This window comes from Octodon degus, unplaced genomic scaffold, assembly GCF_000260255.1.
Source record: "Octodon degus isolate 3935 unplaced genomic scaffold, OctDeg1.0 scaffold00081, whole genome shotgun sequence".
Classification (NCBI taxonomy): domain Eukaryota; kingdom Metazoa; phylum Chordata; class Mammalia; order Rodentia; family Octodontidae; genus Octodon; species Octodon degus.
In genome coordinates, this window is record NW_004524657.1 from 1927527 (window position 1) to 1949999 (window position 22473).

The 22473-nt window shown below is 38.3% G+C and overlaps 2 protein-coding genes across 2 annotated transcripts in view; both read right to left on the reverse strand.

Moving 5' to 3' along the window:
- Positions 1-2615, reverse strand: part of LOC101585349 (zinc finger protein 124-like) — a 10660-nt gene extending 8045 nt beyond the window's left edge. Inside the window, exon 1 of the mRNA XM_023721234.1 lies at positions 1974-2615. Within this exon, the coding sequence (XP_023577002.1) occupies positions 1974-1976 (3 nt within the window). The 5' untranslated portion in view covers positions 1977-2615. The remainder of the gene's footprint in view (positions 1-1973) is intronic.
- Positions 2616-18285: 15670 nt separating this feature from the next.
- The window catches only part of LOC101585745 (zinc finger protein 721-like), a 95453-nt gene continuing 91265 nt past the window's right edge, over positions 18286-22473 (reverse strand). Inside the window, 3 exon segments of the mRNA XM_023721291.1 lie at positions 18286-19936; positions 21886-21946; positions 22137-22263. Of these exon segments, the coding sequence (XP_023577059.1) occupies positions 18286-19936; positions 21886-21946; positions 22137-22263 (1839 nt within the window).

Here is a 22473-nt window from a genome sequence, read left to right on the forward strand (position 1 = left end):
AAAAAAAAAAAAAAAAAAAAAACGTACATGAAGCCAAGGCGCACAATCTAGTGGGGACAAGAAGTGGCACAATATGGAAAGAAAATTCACCTGCAAAAGGTTTGTCAAGCACAGCAGTAACAATTTATGGTTCCAAGATTTCCTTCTAATAAGGTCTGTCCTACTTGCTATGTGACATTGTTCAACATCCTTGAACTGTACTCCCAAGATGACACTTAGTATTCTCATGACTGATGTCATGATTACAAGAAAAAAGTTGACACACATTCACGTTTTTTTTCTCGTGCAGAATTACTGTGTGGAAAAAACCCAACTTAGCAGACGCAGTAGACACATAAACTCCTGAATGACAGGGGAAAGACCCCAACAGCTCCCAAATTTCTAGCTCTGCATCACAAACCCAACCTCAGTGAGTTTCTCCCAGGTGCTCTGTCTGCCATTACATATTCTCTCCTTGTTCTTGCTACCGGGACATTTCAGACAGCGTAAGTGTGAACAGCCACCACTGCGTGACACTGCATGTGTTACATAAACGAGTTCAAGGCCAGTCTGCACTACAGGGGGAGCTTCTACATCAAAAAACAAAACAATAAAAAATCAAGTACACCTGCAAATCTTTTATACAGTAACAGCCCTTTCATTCTAGTTCAATGATGGGGTCCACTCTATTTTTAAACCTACACTAAGGCCAGACAGTTTCCTAATTTCAGATTTTGCTTCAAAATGAATAGGTGAAACTATCAGTGGGAGAAGACCTATTTATCTATTACTAAATTCCTTTCCTTTTTTTTTTTTTTTTTTTGCCTAATTCAGAACAGGCAAGCACACAACTCTTTCTTCATGCTTACTCTAAGAACAATCTGAGTTTCAGAGAAGATCTGTGTTGAAGGCACCTTTTATCATTCCCTTCTCTTCCACCTCTTTCCCATTCTTCTTTGATCCAGCCTAAGGAAAAACCTTTAAGCTTAGCCACCCATACGCTGTACAACTTATAATCTGGTCCTCTCCCTTCCTCTGGCACTCCTTTGAATGTCTAACTCAGGCAGTGTTGCTGTACTTAAGCAATATTTACAAACAGGCCAAGATCTATAGCCATTAATAGATGACATCCATGTCCCTTTCCACTCACACCCACACCACATATATATGTCCATGCAACTGTCCCAACTCAAGGTGTCTCTCCAGTGGGTTTAATAGGCAGCCCCTTCTGGAAGGTGTCCTCGGCAGGTCCACTCTCTCCTGTCCTCGCTAAGACTTTTAACATTCCCTTCATTTTTTGCGCATTCTAAACTCTGAGACAGGCCTCACTTTAATAGCTTAATTGTGAGCGGGGAGGTGTCACTTAAATCATTAAATTTGTTTCGCTGAACTCTGGAGGGAAGTTAGAAGTTTACTAGGTGTTGGGCAAGGGCTCCACCGATGAACACCACCACACTTCTTAGAATCCTCAGGACCTTTTCTAACGCCTAACATGAGTTTGGAAATGCAGGGATATCTTGCAAATTTAGGAGCTCTCTATGAATATTAAAAAGCAGAAATCTGAAGAGAGGAGTTGCGAGTGTGAGACCCTGCAGCACGGGTATTTATAAACTTCAGATCCTCCAGATCTGCTGCTGACAAAAACGCAACCAGGTTCGTAGTTCACCGTTGCTGCGCCCAGCCCTAGCCCAGACCTGAGTCTGGGTCTCCCCAAGGCTCCTGCTCTTGTCAGAATGGCCGAGACGCAAAGGCAGCGGTGGATTTCTCAGGACGGCATTCCAGGCAGCGGTATAACAGTGGGGAGAAGGTTCTGAGGACCGAAGACTGGCCCAGCCCTAAGAGGCAAAGGGCACTTAGAATGACTCACTGCCCATTCGGGACGACGTCAGAATCAGGAGCTAACTGGGGACTCCATCCAGCATAGTTCGGACCAACTCTAACGGGACCTCACCCAGACTCCACCCCGTTTCAGGGCTCCCGTCCCACAACGTCACCATTGCATAGCTTGGAGGTCTCCTGGGGTCCTTCCTATGCAGACTGCAGCTACTAGAAGTCACCGAAGGCGGCCTACCCAGCCAGGGTGCTCTCAGCAGGGTACGCCGTGGAAGCAGCCATGACACAGGAAGAACCCTCCCACTTTGCCTCCTCCGATTGGACAATTTATACAGCTCTCTCCTTCTTCATTGATTGACGCCCGCTCTATTTCCTCCCTGCCTGCCAAGGGCAAGGAGGGAAACCTGTACCTGCCAGAGAGGAGCCCAAGTGAAAGATTGTAATGCGGAGACTTGTGAACTAGGCTGTCTTCCAAAATGTTAATCTTATCTCGCCTGAGGAAAGATTCCACTCCTGGGTCTCAGATTTGCCCCTGTTTTCTTATAGGACTCAGTGGACTCTTTCAGAAAATAGGTCACAAATGTGTTCAGAAGGTTCCAGGGTCTAATGTAAAAAACGTTACACATACATAACTACATTGTAAGATAAAATAGAAACATGTTCTTACATCATCTTTTCATTGGCCAGTGTATGGTGGATGTCATCATAGGCCAATAATTATAGACGTGACATTTTAATAATTGTACTCCACTGTTTCAATTGAGGGTCTACATTATTTTTGAGTCCATCAATACTGTTTCAAAGTTAAGCCTTTCACTTTTGTTGTTGTGAATAGCACTGTATTAACCATTGTTACCTATTGTCATTCTTTATTTGTTTATGAAATTTTGCTTAATTTTCATAAAACAGAGAACAAAAGTAGATTTTCTTACTAAAAAGAAAAGAGGGAGCCCAACCCATGTCCGGTGAGTGTGTGGGAGAGCTTCCTGCTTCCCTGCGCCTGCGGGACGTCTCCAGACCCAAACCCAGACATGCTGCGTGAGACACTCTACCGCGAGGAGAGGGCAAGGAAAAAAGCTGGGAAACTGGACAGAGGCAAAGCCATACATTTATATGCACAAGATGGGCAAGGCAATGATCCTGAGTAACATTGGCAGGTTTTTGAAACTAGCAGTTAATTCCTAGGATTCTTACCCTGCCTAACTATATATGCTGATACCTGTGAACTGAGCAACTGCACTAAACACAGCAATGTATAATAGAAGGGTCACGCTTGTAATGCCTGTCATTCTGGTCTTCTAAATACATACTTCTTGTCATGACATTCCAATTATTACCACACTGTCTCTCGAGTAAATGTTTTTTAAAGGGTAATAAATGAAAAGAAGACACAAGAAAAATAAAAATAAAATAAGAATAGGTTTCAGGGTCAATATTGTAGTGCAGAATAAATCTCGTTATGTCAGAAAATACACTGAGCACAGGCTAGGTCAGCACATAATGGAATAGAAGGAGAAATGGGTGTATGAGAGAACAGTAGTTGGGAACAAGGCAATAGGCTTTGCTTTGAAGATATTTTACACTGTCTCCTTCCATCTATTAATTTTCAGCTAAGAAAATGAATATGTGCCTTTTAAAAGAAGCAAAAGAAGTTAGACTGAAATAACAGCAATATTGTACCAAATAGTAAAGATGAAAGAAAAGCAAGCACTTCAACTCTCCCACAAAAGTTTGCTACTCATCTAGGGTCAAAACAAACAAACTGAAATGCAAAACCAAAACAAGTAGGGCCTGCCAAATAGCTCAGTGGGTTAAAGCACCTGCAAGTAGGCGCAGGGGCCAGGGGTTCAATCTCTGGTCTGTCTTGCCGGACCCGCACCGGAGGCATGCTGAGATGATGAGACCAGGCCTAGTGGCATGCACATGCAATCCCAGCTCTTGGGGGCCTGTAAATAGGCGGATCACTATGAGTCTGATCTAGTAGTGAGACCCTGAATACCCTGTAGAACCTTCCCTAAAATACCCCCCCCCAAAAAAAGAAAACAAAATCAAAAGAAGAAATAAAAACAACAACAACAACAATAAAACACCCTGGTTTCTGAAAGTAAGCATTGTCAAGTGGGAAAGTCAGAATCATTGCTGAAATGGATCCACATTTCTCATCTACCAAACCATTTCTTTGTGGTGGAGCAGGTAAACATAAGGACTTCACACTATATGCTTCTCATGCCCTGTAGTTCTCTCCTCACAAATTAATATCTTTTTATTATTTATGTATTTATTTGGTACAGTGTCTCACTCTCAGCTCAGACTGTTAGTGATCCTTCTGTTCAGCCTCCCCATCACTGGGATTACAGGTGTGCAATGCCACACCCAGTCTTGGTGGCTGGCCCACTGTGCCCAAACCTATTTTTCTTAAGTTCTGTATCTCAAGAATTTTGCCCCTATAATTAACTAAATCCATAAACACACAAAAGCCTAATAAAACTCACTTAGGTGTCAGTCTTAAATAAACTTGCAAAGGTATCAATTACTCTGATCACCTACCTGAGTGACTGATGCCTTCTACTATACTATAGATCTGTTATAAGAATGATGTGGTGGGTTGATAACTGTCAACTTTTAACATCCAGCTGAAAGGAAGTAGCATGCTGCTGACTGTGGTGTTCTACCTAAGAATCATCACTAATAAAATAAAGGGGAATGTGGTTGAGAATAGGAGTGATTGCAGAGTTGTTGCTTCTTCTAGGCTGCTGGTTCTCCTGAAGAGCTTGTCATTCTAGATTTCCTGATGAATTTGGCTGCTGTCATCATCAAATGAGCTGGGGAACTTGTTGCTGAGAATGGCTACTGTTTGTTTTGGGGAGCTCTGATTCTCACGTTGATCATTACTTCCTGGCTCCACAGGGGAAGGTAGTGTACTGCTCACTGTCCTGGAGAAGCTTACTGCACTGGCTTTCCTGATACAGACTTGGCTGTTCTCATCATTGAATGAGCTTGGAATCTTGTTTTGCTTGAGGGCCACCTGGGTGACCCTCCTTGAAAAAGGAGCAATTGTCTCCATTTTGGCTGACCTGGCTCTACTTTCACATATTGACATGTACAGAGTTAGCTAGGAGTTTTTCCTTATCCCTTCAATTGAGTTTAAGCAACGCATATCAGTCTAGCAGAGGTGCTGATGCTAGGTTTTGAAGATGGGAAGCATGAATCCCCAGAAGCCCCCACTTGCTGTTGTGTTGTGTGAGCCAGAATGAGATGAGATGAAGAGCCAATGTTCCACTCTGTTGGATGAAATGTAGTCTTGAGATAGAAACTGGCTTCCTGGGGCTTGAAAGATTACACATCAGAGCTGAAGCACTGACCTCAGAACATTTGATATTATCTCTGTGTAATGCAGATTACTCTTTCTGCATATCCTCCTCTCTGTATATTACAGAGGTAATTATAGGCCTTCTATCTACTCCAAATTATGGCATTGACATAATTCCTGCCATTCTCATAGACACCCATCCTGAAGCCATTCTTTTGTTCACAAATGAATAAAGTCTGGGTTCGGTCCTGGGTAAAGGCCTTTGATTTTTTTTTCTTCAATAATTTTACTGAAAAACTAAAGGCCTTTGCTTTGGATAGCCATTACTGTGACCAGACACAATAACTTTTTGACTCCCCAGCATTTTGGATATATTATTGTGCTTCTCTTATACTGTGAGCTGCATTGGAAATAGTAGACTGGAATTAACTCACTGGAATTCCAATAACTTTTCCATGGGATTACAAATATATACTTCTTGGACCATGATGAATATGGAAAGGACTCTTTATAGTTGTCACTGATTATGGGTATGCTACATTTTAGGGAGCACTGGTCTTTACTTTGAGTGTTGCTTCCTAGCTCCAGTTCAGATTCCACATCTTGCTAGCACAGAACCTTTATCTAGATGGCACCCATGTTCTAGCTTTCACCACTCACCTTGGGCATTCCCAGTGCAGATCCAAACTGGAGTCTGGATTTAACACTAAAAGTAAGGACCAGAAATCCTGGAAAAGTACTACAAGCATCCTCAGCAACAGTGAATTCCTAGCTCCTCTGACAGTGAGGAAAGCCAATGTGACATGTTTGTCTAGAACAGTGAACAGTATATCATTATCTGTTCTGGAGCCAGAAAATAATGCTCAAGGTGACGACCTGAGCTTCAACAGAGTGAACTGTAGCTATTCTCAGGGACAACAATGTCACAAGCTTCTTCCATGCTGAGAACAGCGAAATTCATCAGGAAAGCCAATAGGCCATGGTCCTCCAATAGAATCAACAGCCCCACAATAGCTCCCTACCACTCCATACAGCCTCCAACAGCATCTAAACTGCACCCAGACAGATTCATTTCTTCTCCAGCTCTCTTCTTATGCAATTGGCAACAATCCACACATGGGTCTTCTACACCCAGAGTGATACTAGTTTACTTTAGCTGAGTTTAACAAGTTGACCACCAGTCGTCAATTTACCATATTGGCAAATCCCTGATCACAACTAAGGGGATTGCTGGGAGTGTTCTCTAGCAAAATAGGTATCATTCTTTTTTAAATATAATTTTTATGGAGAAACAAATAGCAATGGGATAGTTTCAAAACCGATTAACAGGACAGCTTCAATAATTATACTTTGGATATTGTTGTTTTCATAGTGCTTATTCATAGTACAAGATGCAGACTTGATGTCCTGTTCAAACACTATTAGTGTAAATCTTTCTTCTCATTGAATTAAGAGAAAGTAGCTGTGTATCTATCCTAACAATATTGTATATACAGATACAAAATAGTCCTTCATTTGTATCCCCTTTTTGTTTAGTTTTGTCAGAAATGAGTATTCCTTTGCCATTTAAATATGTAGGTGCATGAATTCAGCAAATAATACAATGTAGTCCAGTAGTCTATAATACTAGTCAGTTATCCGTAGGACTGGCAATGTCAGAAGTTGTTGACTTGAGGTTTTTACAGCTTATCGTATTAATTTGGCTTTACCTTTTATACCTCGTTTGTATACTTTTCTGCTGGATGGTTAAGAGCAAGATAAAGCAAGACCTATTTAAGAAAAAAAGTGCAAATTTTGTATCTGACAAGGTCATTCAAATTCCCTCAGGATATACCCTGAAACCCTGTACCACAGTTTGTAGATCCTTTGTCAGTGTCAGCCATGTGGGTGAGTCATGGCCATTGCTTGACCAATTTGCTCTCTGTGAAAGCCTGAGAGAATGTTTTCTCTCCGTGTGAATCTCCTCAGGCACAGTCTACATCATCAGTCACTTTCCTCTGTGGCCCCATAATCTCCTTAATCAGAAAATTTGTGACACACCTGAGTTTCGTGTGTTACAGTACGGGTTCTCCTATTTCCTGAGTCTTAATTGACCTTAGAAGGCTAGGGCCAAAATGTTGGCTTTCCTTGCTGCCCTCCTTTTTCTCTAATTTTGGTCTACAAACTTAGGTTGTTATTGGTGGCACATTTGGAAAGTGATGTGTTCAGCCCTTGAACGTCAATAAGAGCCCAGGTGAGAACAGGAGCAGGATAACCAAGAATAAAAAGCCAGATTAAGACAGCTAGAAGGATTCCTATGATCAGCATAACTGTTGGCTGCAAAGGAAAGTGTGTTTTCTTTTGAGCAATGTAGAAGCCTGTTGTTGTTGTTGTCGTCGTCGTCGTCGTCGTCTTCTTCTTCTTCTTCTTCTTCTTCTTCTTCTTCTTCTTCTTCTTCTTCTTCTTCTTCTTCTTCTTCTTCTTCTTCTTCTTCTTCTTCCTCTTCTTTCTTCATTTTTATTTTCTTTTCCCTCCTCTTCCTTTCCCTCTACATATTCCCAACCTCCTCGTTCTCCTCCTTCTCCTGCTCTTCCTCCTATTTTCCTTCTCTTTTTCCTTCTCCTTGTCCTTTTCCATCTTCTTCTTCTTCTTCAGACTGCAAGCATTCATAGATGCTATCTAGAGATCATTAGCTTTCTTACTACCTTGGTGTATTTTTGCCTACTTAAAAAAATGATTGGGAGACAACATGAAAAGAATTAGGGACCTGTTCTATGGGAAAGAGAAACTTCACTGTTAGTTGCAATAAGAGGTCTAGTTATAGTTCCAAAACTTATTTAGAGGAGAGTTTTGTCAGAGAGGAATGTCACATAAATTATTAAGATTCTGAAAGCCATGGCCTTCACAAGAGTCTGTTTAATCATCTAACAGCACTGAAGTCTTTCTTTATGAGGAGAAATATCAAGTCTTCCACAGATTAAGAGGATATGCTTTTGCCTTTTGGGTGGTCTTTTTTGTTCAGACAGTTCAGGTCAAACTGACTTTATTGTAGAAAAATTAATCATTATCTGCTTCTGCCATCTTTATTGCAGTGAGTGTGGCAGGCATCAGTGAAAAAGCGCCTTTCCATTTGGTCTCTAATTGGTCTGTGGGAGTGCCTTCTCTCTGCATTTGTACGAGCACTTGTTCTGCAGGATGGACACTGCATGATCCTGCTGGGAATGAGGTTGGCAGAATTCTGTTCCCTAACATTTGGATAGTCTTTTGTACTTGGCCTAGATTAATAAGATACTGGAAGAGTCTGGTGATCTCTGAGTCTACTACCATGTCAGAGAATAGGTGGGCTCCCATACAGTATTTTAAATGTGCTCAAATTCAGCCCAGTTTGGGACATGTTACAACAAATCCTCCTGAAAGCTATGTGTACTAACTGGAAACAGGACTCCAACATTTCTTGCAAAGTTTTGCCACAGCTTGATCGGGCTGAATGGAACTCTTTCTACCTTTCCAGAAGATTGAGCCTGCCATGTAGAATGGTGATAGTACATTATTCTCAAAGCCGTTTCCATCTCCTGAGTTACTTGAGAAATAATATAAGGCGCATTGTCACTTTTGAGGGACTGGAATACTTCAAATCAAGAGATGATTTATATAAGTAGCCCCTGGAGTATCTCTGCAGCCTGTTTTCAGAAGTTAGGTGAGGCTTCAATCTAGCTTGTAATGGTGTCAGTTAGGACTAATATTTGTTTCAACCCTCCATATAGTGGCATGTGGCTGAAGTCTAATTGCCTGTCCTCCCCAAGGTATGTCTCTCTTCTCTGTACAAGTGTTCACAAAGGAAGTGGCTTGAGCTTCCCTGGTTGTTGAAGGCACATTGTTGAAAAGCTTTGCAGACCTGTCAGTTGCTGTTAGTCCTAGTACTGTGAAATCTTGATTGAACATTTTGATATAGTATCCCCTCTGATATGGAATCATGAAAAGTTTTTTTCTGGATTTTCATTATGTCCCTTGAAAAAGGACTAATTTGTTTTCTAAATATCATCAGATCTTACTTTCAATTTCTCCTTGTCCTGAGTGCCATTTTTTAATCATCTTAATTGCTTTTCAAAAATTGTGAATAAGACTAGAGTATTAATGAGGTGCAAGGTTGCCATTTTTGCTTCCATATCAGCTTTGAGGTTTCTCATTTTCAAGACTGTGACCTGCTTGTGAAAATGTGTTGCATCTAGGAGTTGTAGAATTTCTCTCTTGAGCTTCATTTATGATTGCTTATTTGTTAGTTAGCCCTTTTTCTTCCAGATTGCTGCATGGACATGCAATAACAGGAAGGGATATTTGAAGACTGTATAGATATTTGAAATTTGCCTTTTCCTGATATGAATGGCCAATTAATAGCTATTACTTCTGTCTTTTGAGTAGGGCTCCCTGGGGGAAAGACACTGCTTCAATGACTTGTTGTGCACAGACAACTGCATAACCTAACTTTGGATGTCCTTCTTGGACAAAGTTATTTCCATCAGTGAACTACATCATCTCAGGGTCTTAGAAGGGCAAGGACTTAATGTCCTGCCTGCTTCCATACATCAGAGAGAGCACTGGTTCTTAAAAATGGCTAATTTATGGATCTGTAGCTATCAAAGTGGCAGGCTTCAATGTAGTGCAAGATTTTTATTAAAACCTCAGGAGTGTCAAAGTACATGTATTGATATTTGCTAAGCCATTTTCCTGTTAATTACAAGTAAACTTTTGTCTTCAGACTAGTTCTGACCTGATAAGAAATTAGGATTTTCAGTGTCCATCCTTAAGTTAATTTTGTAGGTTCCTGTGTTAGGAAGCTGTAGCTGCTACAGCTACTAGGCAGGGTGGCCATTCTGAAGCCACCCTATCTAACATTTAAAAAAATATGCCACTGGACATGATTGTCTTAGCATTTTGTCAAGACCCAAAACAATCTTGTTCTTTTCAGATATGTAGAGAAAGAGTGATTTTTCTAATTCTGGTATTCCCAGTGCTGGTGTTATTGGAGTAATGGCAAGTTTTATTTCCCAAAACACATCACTTCTATTTGTTTCATGTGTATAAATTGAAGGCTTTTGTCAGTTTCATATAAGACTTTGGCATTAATAAAAATTTAGGTAGCCAGAACTTGAAAGTTCAGGAAGAAATAAAGCTGTTTGGTGAAAGGAGGTTCAAACTCATCGAAGTGCAATAATGAGTTTGCAATTGGAATTGGCACAGACATGACTTCTAAGATTAACCAGGGCTCCTCAGTACAGATGATAAAAGTCTGTGGACACATATATTTTAAGTTTCCTGGAGTTTCTTCAGTCACGAGAGGAAGAAAGAGGGTTTTGGCTGGCCTAGACCCTCTCTCCTGAGTGGACTATCTGTCCTCCAGGGCCATGAGCCAGGCACGTAGGGTGTTTTCATGCTTGGATCAGGGCCCAGGTGGTAGGCTGGTTTAGTCATGTGCCCAGTGCTAGAATTTTTGCACTTGAAACAGCAACACTTTCTTCAGTTGTTGTTGAATTTTCCTTAGATGACCGAGGTGAGTTCAAGTACTGTTGACTGTGATAGTTATTACATAAACCTTTCCCTTTTGACTCTCTTCTGAATTTCAGTTGGTGAGCAATAAAAGCCATGTAGAGAAATTAGGCCACAATTGTCTGTGGGCCCACCTGACCCATTTTTTCAATTTATGTCAAATACCTCGTGTTGATTGAAAAGTGAATTGGAGTGCTTCTCCCTCCAAAATGATGGTTCTATGCTTATTTATGAAATATTTCTAGACTGTCATGGAAGAGAGCTAAATTTTCCTTTGTGCCCTAAATGACTGAACATACTTTATCATAATTAACAAAATTTCATTTTTTTCTTTTAAAGATGAGAAACACAAAAACAATAAAAACAAAGATAGAAAAAAAGCAACGTAAAGAAATACAAATGGTATTGCATTTCAAAACAAGAAAAGAAATTAAGAATGGTTGCTATATTATGTATTGTCATCATCAAATTTGTTGCGCAGATTACCAGATATAGGTATACAAGACTGGTCAAACAATTAAAAGTGATCTTTTCCTTTAAGTAAGAATTTTTTTCTTGTCCTTTTACTCTTTATTTTAAAGATTTTAATAAATGATGAGACATTAGAAACAGTACACATTTAAAAGCAAAAGTTGAATGGAATTGAACTATGGTTTTTATTGCACATTGCTGTCCTTAATGTAGTTGCTCAGATTATATATATTAGCATATAGAGGTATTCAAGTAAAACTTTTACACTTTAACTGTTAATTTCAAAAATCTTATGGAAATTAGTAGTAATCATCTCAGCTATCCTGTATATATACTTGCATGAATTTTCCCCTTCCTTTTTTCCCTATCTTTTCACCTTTACCTCATCTCCATTGTTTATTCCTTATGTTCAATTTCTTTCCATTTTACTATATTGATTGTACCTCTCAGAGTTTATTTATTCTTTCAGGTTCTTACACTACAGAGAATATCAGATGTTTACACATGTGGGCCTGATTTATTTCACTTATGAATATAGCCTCTATTTGCATCCATTTACCTATAAATGCCTCAAGGTCTTTATAGCAGAGCAATATTCCATTTTATAAAATACTCATTATTTAAAAATAATAAATACTTTTATAAAATGGTTTTAATCCATTCCTCAGGTGATGCTCATTTGGATTGTTTCTAAGATTTGGCTATGATAAATTGTGCTACACAAACATGGGCACACATATATCACTGTGGTGTGATGTTTTCAGTTCTTTCACAAAAACACCCAGGAGGGGAATAGCTGGGTTAAATGGCACTTCCAATCCTAGTGTTTTGAGAAGTCTTCAAAATGATTTTCATAGTGGTTGTACCAGTCTACATTCCCACCTTCAGTGGAGATTGGTTCCTTTGTCCTCACAGTTTCTCCAGGATTTGTTATTAGTTAACTTCTTTATGACAGCCATTATTTCTAGGGTGAGAACATAGAAAATCAAGCTGAAGGAGAATCATATAGATCTAGCCAAATATGTGGTTAACTGTAAGGAAGAAGTGCCATCATGGCTGGTCTGCATTTTTCCTGCACTCTTTGGGGAGAAGTATTTTGAGAACAACCCTCATAGTTTAAAGGGATGAGATAGCAGAGATTCTACCCTGGGACAGGCCTCCTGTGTACTGGTTCTTGCACTATTTTACCCAAACATCAGATAACACAGCTTCCTGACTGTATTCTTTCCTCTGCTCTCCACAGGCAAAGGAAGCCTCTCTGTTATAGGCAGTGAGAAGCTAACATAAGAGGTGGGAAATTGGTGTGGCTTCCTGCAAGTGGACCACAACTAGAGCAGGAAGCGTACTATGGGAGCACTCAGGCTTTATGCTATTGTAGCCACAAAAATCCCATAAAATATACATATGAAAGCAGAAGACACCAGGAAAGCAACACTGGTGCTGGGCAACAAGAGCACAGCATGGATCTGGGTGGCACACACCTGTAATCCTTGCACTCAAAATGGTGAGGTTGGAAGACAATTACTTCAAAGTTGATGCTGGCCTGGGTTACACAGTGAGGTGAAGGCCAATATGAAGTACAGAGTGAGACATTGTTGCAAAAGAAAACATTGTAGGAGGCATTAAAAAGCTCAGATGGCAAGTTTTACTACACAGCCACTGTGATGGAAACAGCACTGCATTGTTATGGGAACTGGCATGTGATTCAACAGAAAAGAAGATACAAAAACAACTCCAGACACACTTAGCCACATAATTGATGACAAAGTAATGAAAAGCCTATGTGGGAGGAAAGAGAGGCCCTTTAGCAAAGAGTGCTAGTAAAACTGCCTATCCACATGTAGAAGATTGGTGGTAGGCCCATATTTCTCACCATGTAGTGAACTAAAATCAAAATAGGTAAACTAATTTTAGAGAGGAGGAGGGGAAGCCTGTGGCGTCCATATTTTTCTATTGCACAGGCAGAGATTCAGAATGGTACTCAATAATAAGATGAACACAATAAAACATGATGTAATCAGCACCACCTCCTAGGCACTAGACAAATGCGGGCAAGTCTTGCACCTCCAAACTCAGGCAGCCGTACATCAAAGCTCGTGGTAGTGTACTTGATGCTTCAGTGTTCATGCATTGCTCCCCAGCGCTAGTGATGATCACATGCCAGTGTTGCACAGTGTGTCTCTCCACTTCTGGGGTCACTTGTGGCCTCATAGCCATTATTTGAGATTATGTTTCTTGGAAACATTCTGGGCATTTTCTTTAGAAACATAGAAAGAATGCTGAAATCTTTTTACACTTGCATATTTAAGAATGTGACTACCTCCTGCTATGTAGTAATGATTGAATTTACAATTTGAAGCATTCTATTTAACATTTATAAGAAAAATATGAGGGCCAGCCAGATAGTTCAGCGGACTAAAGTGCCTGCATAGGCAGAGCTCAGGGACAACGGTTTGATCTCCAGCACCATAAGCAGTGTGGGCCTTGCCCTTGGGGTGTGCTGACACCTGTGATTGAGACTGGGCCTGGTTTTGCACGCCTGTAATCCCAGCACTTGCATGGCTGAAAAACAGAAGGATCACTACATGTCCAATCTGTGTATTCATTTCACAAGCCAGTTTTTCCAGATATTACTCCACTGAGGAGCATCTGGCAGAAATATTTCATTATCTAGGTTATTTCTTCACTCTTATTGGCTTCCATGTCTTTGCAGTTTTCAAATTTCACATAATTCTTGTTTCTTGTCTTATCCCATCTCTTTTTGTACTAAAATCACCAAAGACAGCATTGAAAAAAATGTTCTGTCTCAATATTCAGAAGATGGAATACCTAGCTTATTCATGTTATTGTGTGTGTTAGTCTATGATTCATGGTAAAAGCATAGGAAAGTAAGTCTGACTAGGAGAAAATGGGTCATATTTTCAATATTCCATTAGTACCTGGGATAGCAATACATACTGCATATCTTCCTAGTGATGGTAAGAAGCACAAATGTGCCATGAAGAATTTAGCATAAGGTATAATAATTGACAAGGGACTCTGCAGTGTATTATACTCAGTGAATATCAGATACTTTAGATATTAAATAGTTGTTTTTAGGTGATTTTACACAACTGGTTAGTAATTTATGTGTCTAAACAGAATAAAGTCTTTGATAAGCTATTGAGTTCACTGCATTATCAATATTTAATGCTTTACTCATTTATGTTTTGATATCATAGGTTTTATTTTTTCCATAATTTTATTGGGAAATAAGTAGCAACAAGTCAGTTTTGAATCAAATTGATAGGACAGTTCGAATAATTGACACATTGCATACTGTCTTTCTAGTGATTATTTGTTGTACAAGATGCAGACATGATATCCTGTTTACAAACACTATTAGAACAAATCCTTCTATTCATTGAATTAATGTAGCTATAAATCTATCCTAATCATTTTGAATACACAGATACAAAATGGCCATTCATCTGTATCCCCTTTATTTGTTTAGTTCTGTCATTTAAATATTATAGGTGTGTGAACTCAGCAAAATATTCCGAAATAGTCCAATAGTCTGTAATAGTACTAGGTCTTCCACTTGACTGGCAATGTCAGAAATTGTTGACCTGAGTCCCCTATAGCTCAACATAACAATATGGCTTTACTTCTTTTTTTTTTTTTTTTTCCCAGAACCGGGGATTGAACTCAGGCCCTTGCGCTTACCAGGGAAGCATTTATTCCACTGAGCCATCTCCCTGGCCCCCATGGCTTTACTTCTTATACTTTGTTTTTATACTTTTCTGATGGATGGTTAAGATCAAGATAAAGCAAGACCTATGTAACAAAAATTGTAGCTTTTGGATGTGATAAGGTCAGTGAAATCTCCTCAGAATTTATCCTGAGACCCTGTACCTCAGATTGTAGATCCTTTGTCAGTGTCAGCCATGTGGATGAGTCACAGCCATTGCTTGGCCAATTTGCTCTCTGCAAAAGCCTGAGAGAATGTTTTCTGTCCAGGTGACTCTCTTTAGGCACACTCTACATCATCAATCACTTTCCTCTTTGGCCCCAGAATCTCCTTGATCAGAAAATGAGTTACATGATGTTACAGTACAAGTTCTCCTATGTCCTGAGCCTTAATTGACCTTGGAAGGCTAGGGCCAAAATGTTGGCTTTCCTTGCGGCCCTCCTTTTTCTCTAATTTTGGTCTGCAAACTTAGGTTGCTAACCCTTCAGAAGAGAAGTTTATTGTTATTACCATACAACCTAAGCTGTTGAGCTTAACCTCACTACTTGTCTGAATATCTAATACAGGCATAACATGGAACAGGTATTTTTCATCAAGTATTGACATGTCAAACTTTAAGTCCCTACAGAATAAGATGAAAAAACATTAAAAAAACCCCTATATTTAAAAAATAGGAATAAAGAATTATATATGTTTACACATAAATCCAGAAATCTAACCATATACAACATTTTAGCAGGACAGTCCTGCAACACTCCTTTTCCTGTCTCATGCCTTCATTCACCAACCCCTTCCTTTTTAAACAATTGTCTACCAGAGAGACAGCACGTGAGCAACAGGCGCGCCATGACAAGCAGCACGTATTCAGATGACCAGAATGACAGGCATTCCAAGCATGAACCTACTATTACAAATTGCCATCTTCAGCTGTGGGGGACTCAGGTCAATAATTTCTGACATTGCCAGTTAAACAGAAGACTCAATGCTATTATGGGCTACTGGTATCTTTTAGAATATTTTGCTGAGTTTACACACCTATAATATTCAATAACGGAACTTTAAAAAAATGGGGTATAACTATGAATGTCTATTTTGTATTTGTGTATTGAAAGTGGTTGGGATAGATATATAGTTGCATTCTCTTAATGAATAGAATGATTTTTTCTAATGATGTTTGTAAGTAGGATCACAAGTCTGCATCTTGTACAGCAATTAACCACTAAGAAGAATATGTGCAGTGTATTATTTGTTGAAACTGTACTTTCGATTTGATTTGAAACTGTCTCATTGCTATATGTTTATCAATAAAACTTTGAAAAGAAAAAAAAAACAAAAAAACCACAACACAACAAAACAAAACAAAACAAAAAGTACCACACAAGTAACAGAGACTGATAACATTAGTCATGAAATATGTGAGATGTGCCCTGGCTTAGAAAAATCAACTTTAAATAAAATCGGTAATTTCTACTTAAAAAAAAAAAAAAGAACAAAAAAACCCAAAAAACAAATTGCCATCTTCAGTGCAGTTGCTAAGTTCACAGCTGTTAGCATATAGTTACTCAGGGTGAGAATCCTTCCAATGAACTGCTAGATTCAAAAATCTTCTGAAGATTAGGTTTTAACAACAGAGCCCCATTGACTTTAAGTAGCTTTTGTGCTCATGAATACTGTATGAAACACTTTACCATATATTACATTATTGAAATGATTTTATAACACAGGTCACCTGAGTCCACTGGGATTCACTCACAGTTCACCCACATATATGTGTTCTAAGCCATTTGTAATATACCTCAACATCAGACAGTAGACCTTATAAACAATGAAAAGTAGCACTGTAACAACGCACCACATTTGGTCCTTGGTATAAAAATTAAAAATGCACCTCAAAATTCAGTAAAAAAAAAAAGAGAACATAATGTAAATTATAAATTGCAGCTTTTAATAGACTGCTCAATATCTCTCAAGAGTTAGGTTTTCTTTAATATCAGTATTATAGCTTAGTAGGTAAAAACAATAAGGATTACCAAGTATAGATTGGCATCACAGTATCAGAGAATAAAGGCACTCGCTGTGTACATTTAATAGCAACTGTACTCCCTGAAACACCTTCATAGCTGAACAACGTTTTGAAAGTGTTGTTACTGATAAATCATATGATCATTCATACTTTCTGGAGATTACTATAATCCTTTGGGAGATAGTTATGGTCCTGCAGGACTCTGGCAATCAGAAACTCAGCCTTGGTTTATTTTTGGTAAATGTGATGGAAAAAATACCAGTAACTTAAAAGTCATTGCAATATAATTATGAAAAGTAAAATCTTTTATAAGAATAAAACTTTATGGAAAGGATGATATTGAATCTAAAATGAAAACAAATACATTATATACATGATATAATATACAATTAATATAGGCATATAAGCAGGTATTTTGCCATGATATGAAAAATGAAATTTGTTAATCCAGAAATTGTGTCATAATTCAATTGTTAAACACATGCTCAGAAGTCTACAAAAATATTTATCTTAATAGCAAAATATCATTAAATTGAACAATATATTTTGTTACAGAGAATACATACCAAAATTTAAAACAAGAACAGTGAAAAATGTGAACAACCTTAAAAAAGCAATTACAGAATAAAGATTTTAGTGGGCTATACCTCCCAACTGTACAGACAAAATAAAAACTACAAAAACACTGTACTGGAAAGAAAAAAAAAACCTTCAACCACCATGATAAATTAAATGACACTACTGTTATGGTCAGAAAGACTCCACATAACTCATCTACCCACCTATTAGTAATTTACTGAAAACCACACAAAATATGCACTTTCTGATATCTCCATGTGAGAAAGGTATTCTTTGGCGGAATTTATGGAGAAATACTGACATCAAGCTTTTTGTATTCAATACAGTGTCTTACTATGCAGCTCGCATTTGTAGGTGATCCTGTTTTCAGCCTCCCCAGCACTGGGATTACAGGCATGCACCACCATGTGCAGTCTTGGTGGCTGGCTTAGTGTATGCAGGGGATAGGGTGGGTGGCACGTGGTATAGGGGATCAAACCCTGGTTGCTATGCTTAAGCATGGGCTTAGTCCACCTTGCTATCTTGCTGCCCTGTATTACTTATTTCTCCATGTCTCTTCCACAGAAATAATTTCACAAAAATTTCAAAATAAGCATACAAATATAATTTCTCCCTAGTAAGACTTTCATTTATTTGACATTACATATGTGTGCTGAAAGCACTACTACAATGCTTAATTACATAAAGTTTCTCTCCAGTGAGATTTTGTGTCTATTTAATGAAGACTTAGTAGCAAATTTTTTTTTAACATTGCTCATATGCATAGTGTTTCTCCCCTGTGTGAATTCTTTCATGTGTGTTACATTCATTGTGTAACCTGAAACTTTCCCACATTGTTTACACATAGGGGTTCTTCTGGTCAGAGTGACTTCTTTTATGTTTTCCAAAACCACTACGTGTCATGAAGGCTTTCCCACATGGCTTACATACATAGGGTTTTTCCCCAGTGTGAGTTCTTTCATGAATTTCCATACCATCACATGTCCTGAAAGTTTTCCCACATTGCTTACATATGTAGGGGTTTTCCCCAGTGTGAGTTCTTTCATGTTCCTGACAAACACTATGTGTGCTGAAAGCTTTCCCACATTGTTCACATACATATGGTTTCTCCCCAGTGTGAATTCTTTCATGCCTTTGACAGTTACCCTTTGTGCTGAAAGTTTTCCCACATTGTTTACATTTGTAAGGTTCCTCCCCATTGTGATTTCTTTCATGTATTCTACAATAATACAATGTCCTGAAAGCATTCCCACATTGTTTACATACGTATGGTTTCTCCCCTGTGTGAGATCTTTCATGCTTTCGACAATTACTCTTTGTGCTGAAAGTTTTCCCACATTGTTTACATACACACGGTTTCTCTTCAGTGTGAGATCTTTCATGTACCTGACAATGACTCTTTGTGCTGAAAGTTTTCCCACATTGTTTACACATATAAGGTTTATCCCCAGTGTGATTTCTTTCATGTATTTTACAATAATACAATGTCCCGAAAGCTTTCCCACACTGTTTACATACATATGGTTTCTCCCCAGTGTGATTTCTTTCATGTATTTTACAATAATACAATGTCCCGAAAGCTTTCCCACACTGTTTACATACATATGGTTTCTCCCCAGTGTGATTTCTTTCATGTATTTTACAATAATACAATGTAATGAAACCCTTTCCACATTTCTTACATACATATGGTTTCTTCCCAGAATGACGCCTTTCATGTCTCTGACAATCAAGACGTGTTTTGAAAGCTTTCCCACATTGCTTACATACATAGGGTTTCTCCCCAGTATGAGTACTTTCATGTATTTTACAATAACCCTGGGTGCTAAAAGCTTTCCCACATTGCTTACATACATAGGGTTTCTCTCCAGTGTGACTTCTTTCATGTATTCGACAAACACTATGTGTGCTAAAAGCTTTCCCACAGAGCTTACATATGTAGGCTATTTCCCCAGTGTGAATCCTTTCATGGACTTTACAATACCTCTGAGTACTAAAACCTTTCCCACATTGCCTACATACATAGGGTTTACCCCCACTGTGATTGCTTTTATGGATCTGAACATCACTTGTTATACTGGAGTCTTTCAAATTTTTCTTACATTCAGAGATATTCTCTATAAGGTGAATTCTTTCACTAACATTAGAGCAGGATTTCCCACATTGATCATGCTCGTAGGGTTTGTCTTCGGCCTTTGTCATTGCATGTTTGTGAAAGGACAGAAAACTGTCACAGCTTCTTCCAGTTTCATTACACCTGTACAGCTTTTCTTTCCATCTCAAATACTCACTTGGCTTCAGTGCAGCGGGAGCTCCGATGGGAACATTTAGTGACAAATACCCAATGTGTGGATTTCTATAAGGAAGGAGTTCAGATGGTGTTAAATCTGCTTGTTTTCCATCCTCATTAGCATCTGGAGTAGGAAGGAATATTTCTTTACATTGGTTCCAAACTTTATATTGATAGCATTTCTGTACCTCTTCATTTCTGGTAAACAAACAAACAAAAATCCAATAAAACTGGTGTTGATATTAATGCTTTATTAAAATGCATTTTCTTTTGATGCCTGCTTAGAAATGTTGACAGTGAATGAAATGGATTTCATCCTTTTTTTCCCTTCTCTTGTTGTCTTCGAGACAAGGTGTCTCTATCTAGTTCCAACTGGCCTTGAGCTCATTTTCTAGCCCAGCTTAGTCTTGAACTTGCAGTGATCATCCTGTCTCATTTTTCCACATACTCTCATTTCAGGCATGTGCAACCACACCCAACCTGGAGGCTATCTATAAAGTCACCATTCCCAAAACAGTACATTTGGAAATATTAAAATTTGTATTTTGCAATTTACATGTTTTAGTTTCATTTTGGGCAATTGCTTCATATGTACAATCACATATTGATTATATTTGACACCTTTTCCCCATCATCTTTATCTTTATCCTTACCCTATTAATCTTTCCCATCTCTAACACATCAGCCACCCCTTTGTTTAGCACCTCTTCATTTCACATTCTAACTTTTTGTTTCTCACATAATAGAAAGAAAGGCATTTTACTTTCTGTACCTGATTTGTTAAACTTAACATTATGCGATCAAGACTACATACTTCTGTTGGCAAATGACATAGTATCATTCATTTCATGGCTGATTACTATCAGTTTTTTCTTTCAGTGCTGGAAACTAAATGTAGCTTAGCAATGAATCGGATCTCCTGCTTCTTTGTGTCTTATTTTGAAAGACAGTCTCATTGAGAATTAAGTTGCTGAAGCTGAGCTTCAACTAGCCATTCTGCACAATAATCCTCCCAGAATGCTGGCTTTATAAGAATGAATCATCCCAATGAGCCTATCAAAATTTTTATTTATCTATGCACCCAATCATGGACACCTAGTCTGATACAGAGCCAAGCACTTATGAGCTGACTTGCTTTGAGTATAGGTATGCATGTATGAGCATGACACAATAATTTTAACCATTCTGGGAATTTTCTAAATAGAGGTCAGCTGGGATTGAATGGAATTTCTATTTTTATTTAAAAGCTAACAAAATACATAATGAGCGGGCTGGGAGATGGCTCAGTAGAGTAAGTGTTTCCCTGGCAAGTGCAAGGGCTTGAGTTCAATTTCAGGTTCCACCAAAACAAAACAAAACAAAACAAAACAAAACAACCGCCCCCCAACAAACAAAAAAACAAAATGCATAATGAAAAACAATAAAATTATACAAAATTTCAAAACAAGATGATAGGAAATTAATAATGGCTGTTATGTTGCCTATTGCTATCTTCGAAGTAGTTCAGATTACTAGGTATAGTCATGCACAATTGAGCAAATAATTGAGCAGTAAATGTTTCTTTCAGTAAGTCAATGGAAATTAATAGTACCATCAATATACTGATGAGCAGAGTGGCTGTACTTAACATTCGCACCCAAAATGTTGAAGGCTGCTTCTAAGAATTAAAAGGAAAAAGGAATTGACTCAATTCTCTGGACAATGTTTTTAATATCTATTATTACAACAGCAGCACTCACTTGTACTTTGAATAATGCTTCAAATTTAGCAAGATTTTTAGATACTGAATTCCTCATATTCACATGTACACATAGATATCCTAAAAATCCCAAATTTTTTTTGCATGTATACATGTATATAAAATATCTAAATGCAGTTTCATACATATGATGTTGATTATGAAAGAACGTTTTATATTATACATCAGATATTGTCATTTACTATATGATTTAAGTACTAATTTAGTTTCCTATTTTGGAATATTTCTAAATTTATTTGTGAGATTATATATATGCAAGCTGAATACATTTGTGGAGAATATTTGTGAGATTAAATAAATTTGAACTTGGCCTGTTTCGATTGTAATATTTCTCCTCATACATGGACTCTTAAGGGGAACATTCCTTTTCTTTGTGAGTGTGAATTACCTTAGGCTTTTCGAGTAATTATGATACCCTTCTTCAATTTCCTGGTTATCCAGGTTTTCCCCTGAAATAAAGAAACAGAAATATAAGGAGTCACTGCATCATTACATGAAATTCAGTAGATTCCAGTTAGCTTCAAAATACAAAGTAACCAGGCCTCAGAAATTTTTAAAAAATTTTCATATGAAATTGCACTGATGAACAACAAACAATAGTCTTTAATCGTATAAGTGAGAAAGTGATGTCATCCTTACCTATAGCAGCAATGTTCTTAAATGTTTCTCCCATCACATCTCTGTAGAGCTTCTTTTGAAATGGATTCAGCAAAACCCACTCCTCCAAAGTGAAGTTCACAGCCACATCCTCAAAAGTTACTGCCTCCTAAAAGATTATACATATATTTACTGAAGGAAGGCTGAGACTCATAGCCTCGGATAACTCTACTCCTCTCATAAAGCCTAACTGAGAGCCAGGTGTGGTGGTGACTATTTGTAATCACACTCATGAGGCTGAAGCAGAAGGAACACCATGAGTTCAAGACAAATGTGGTTTTCACATGAAGTTTAAGGCCTTTATGAATTACACAGTGAG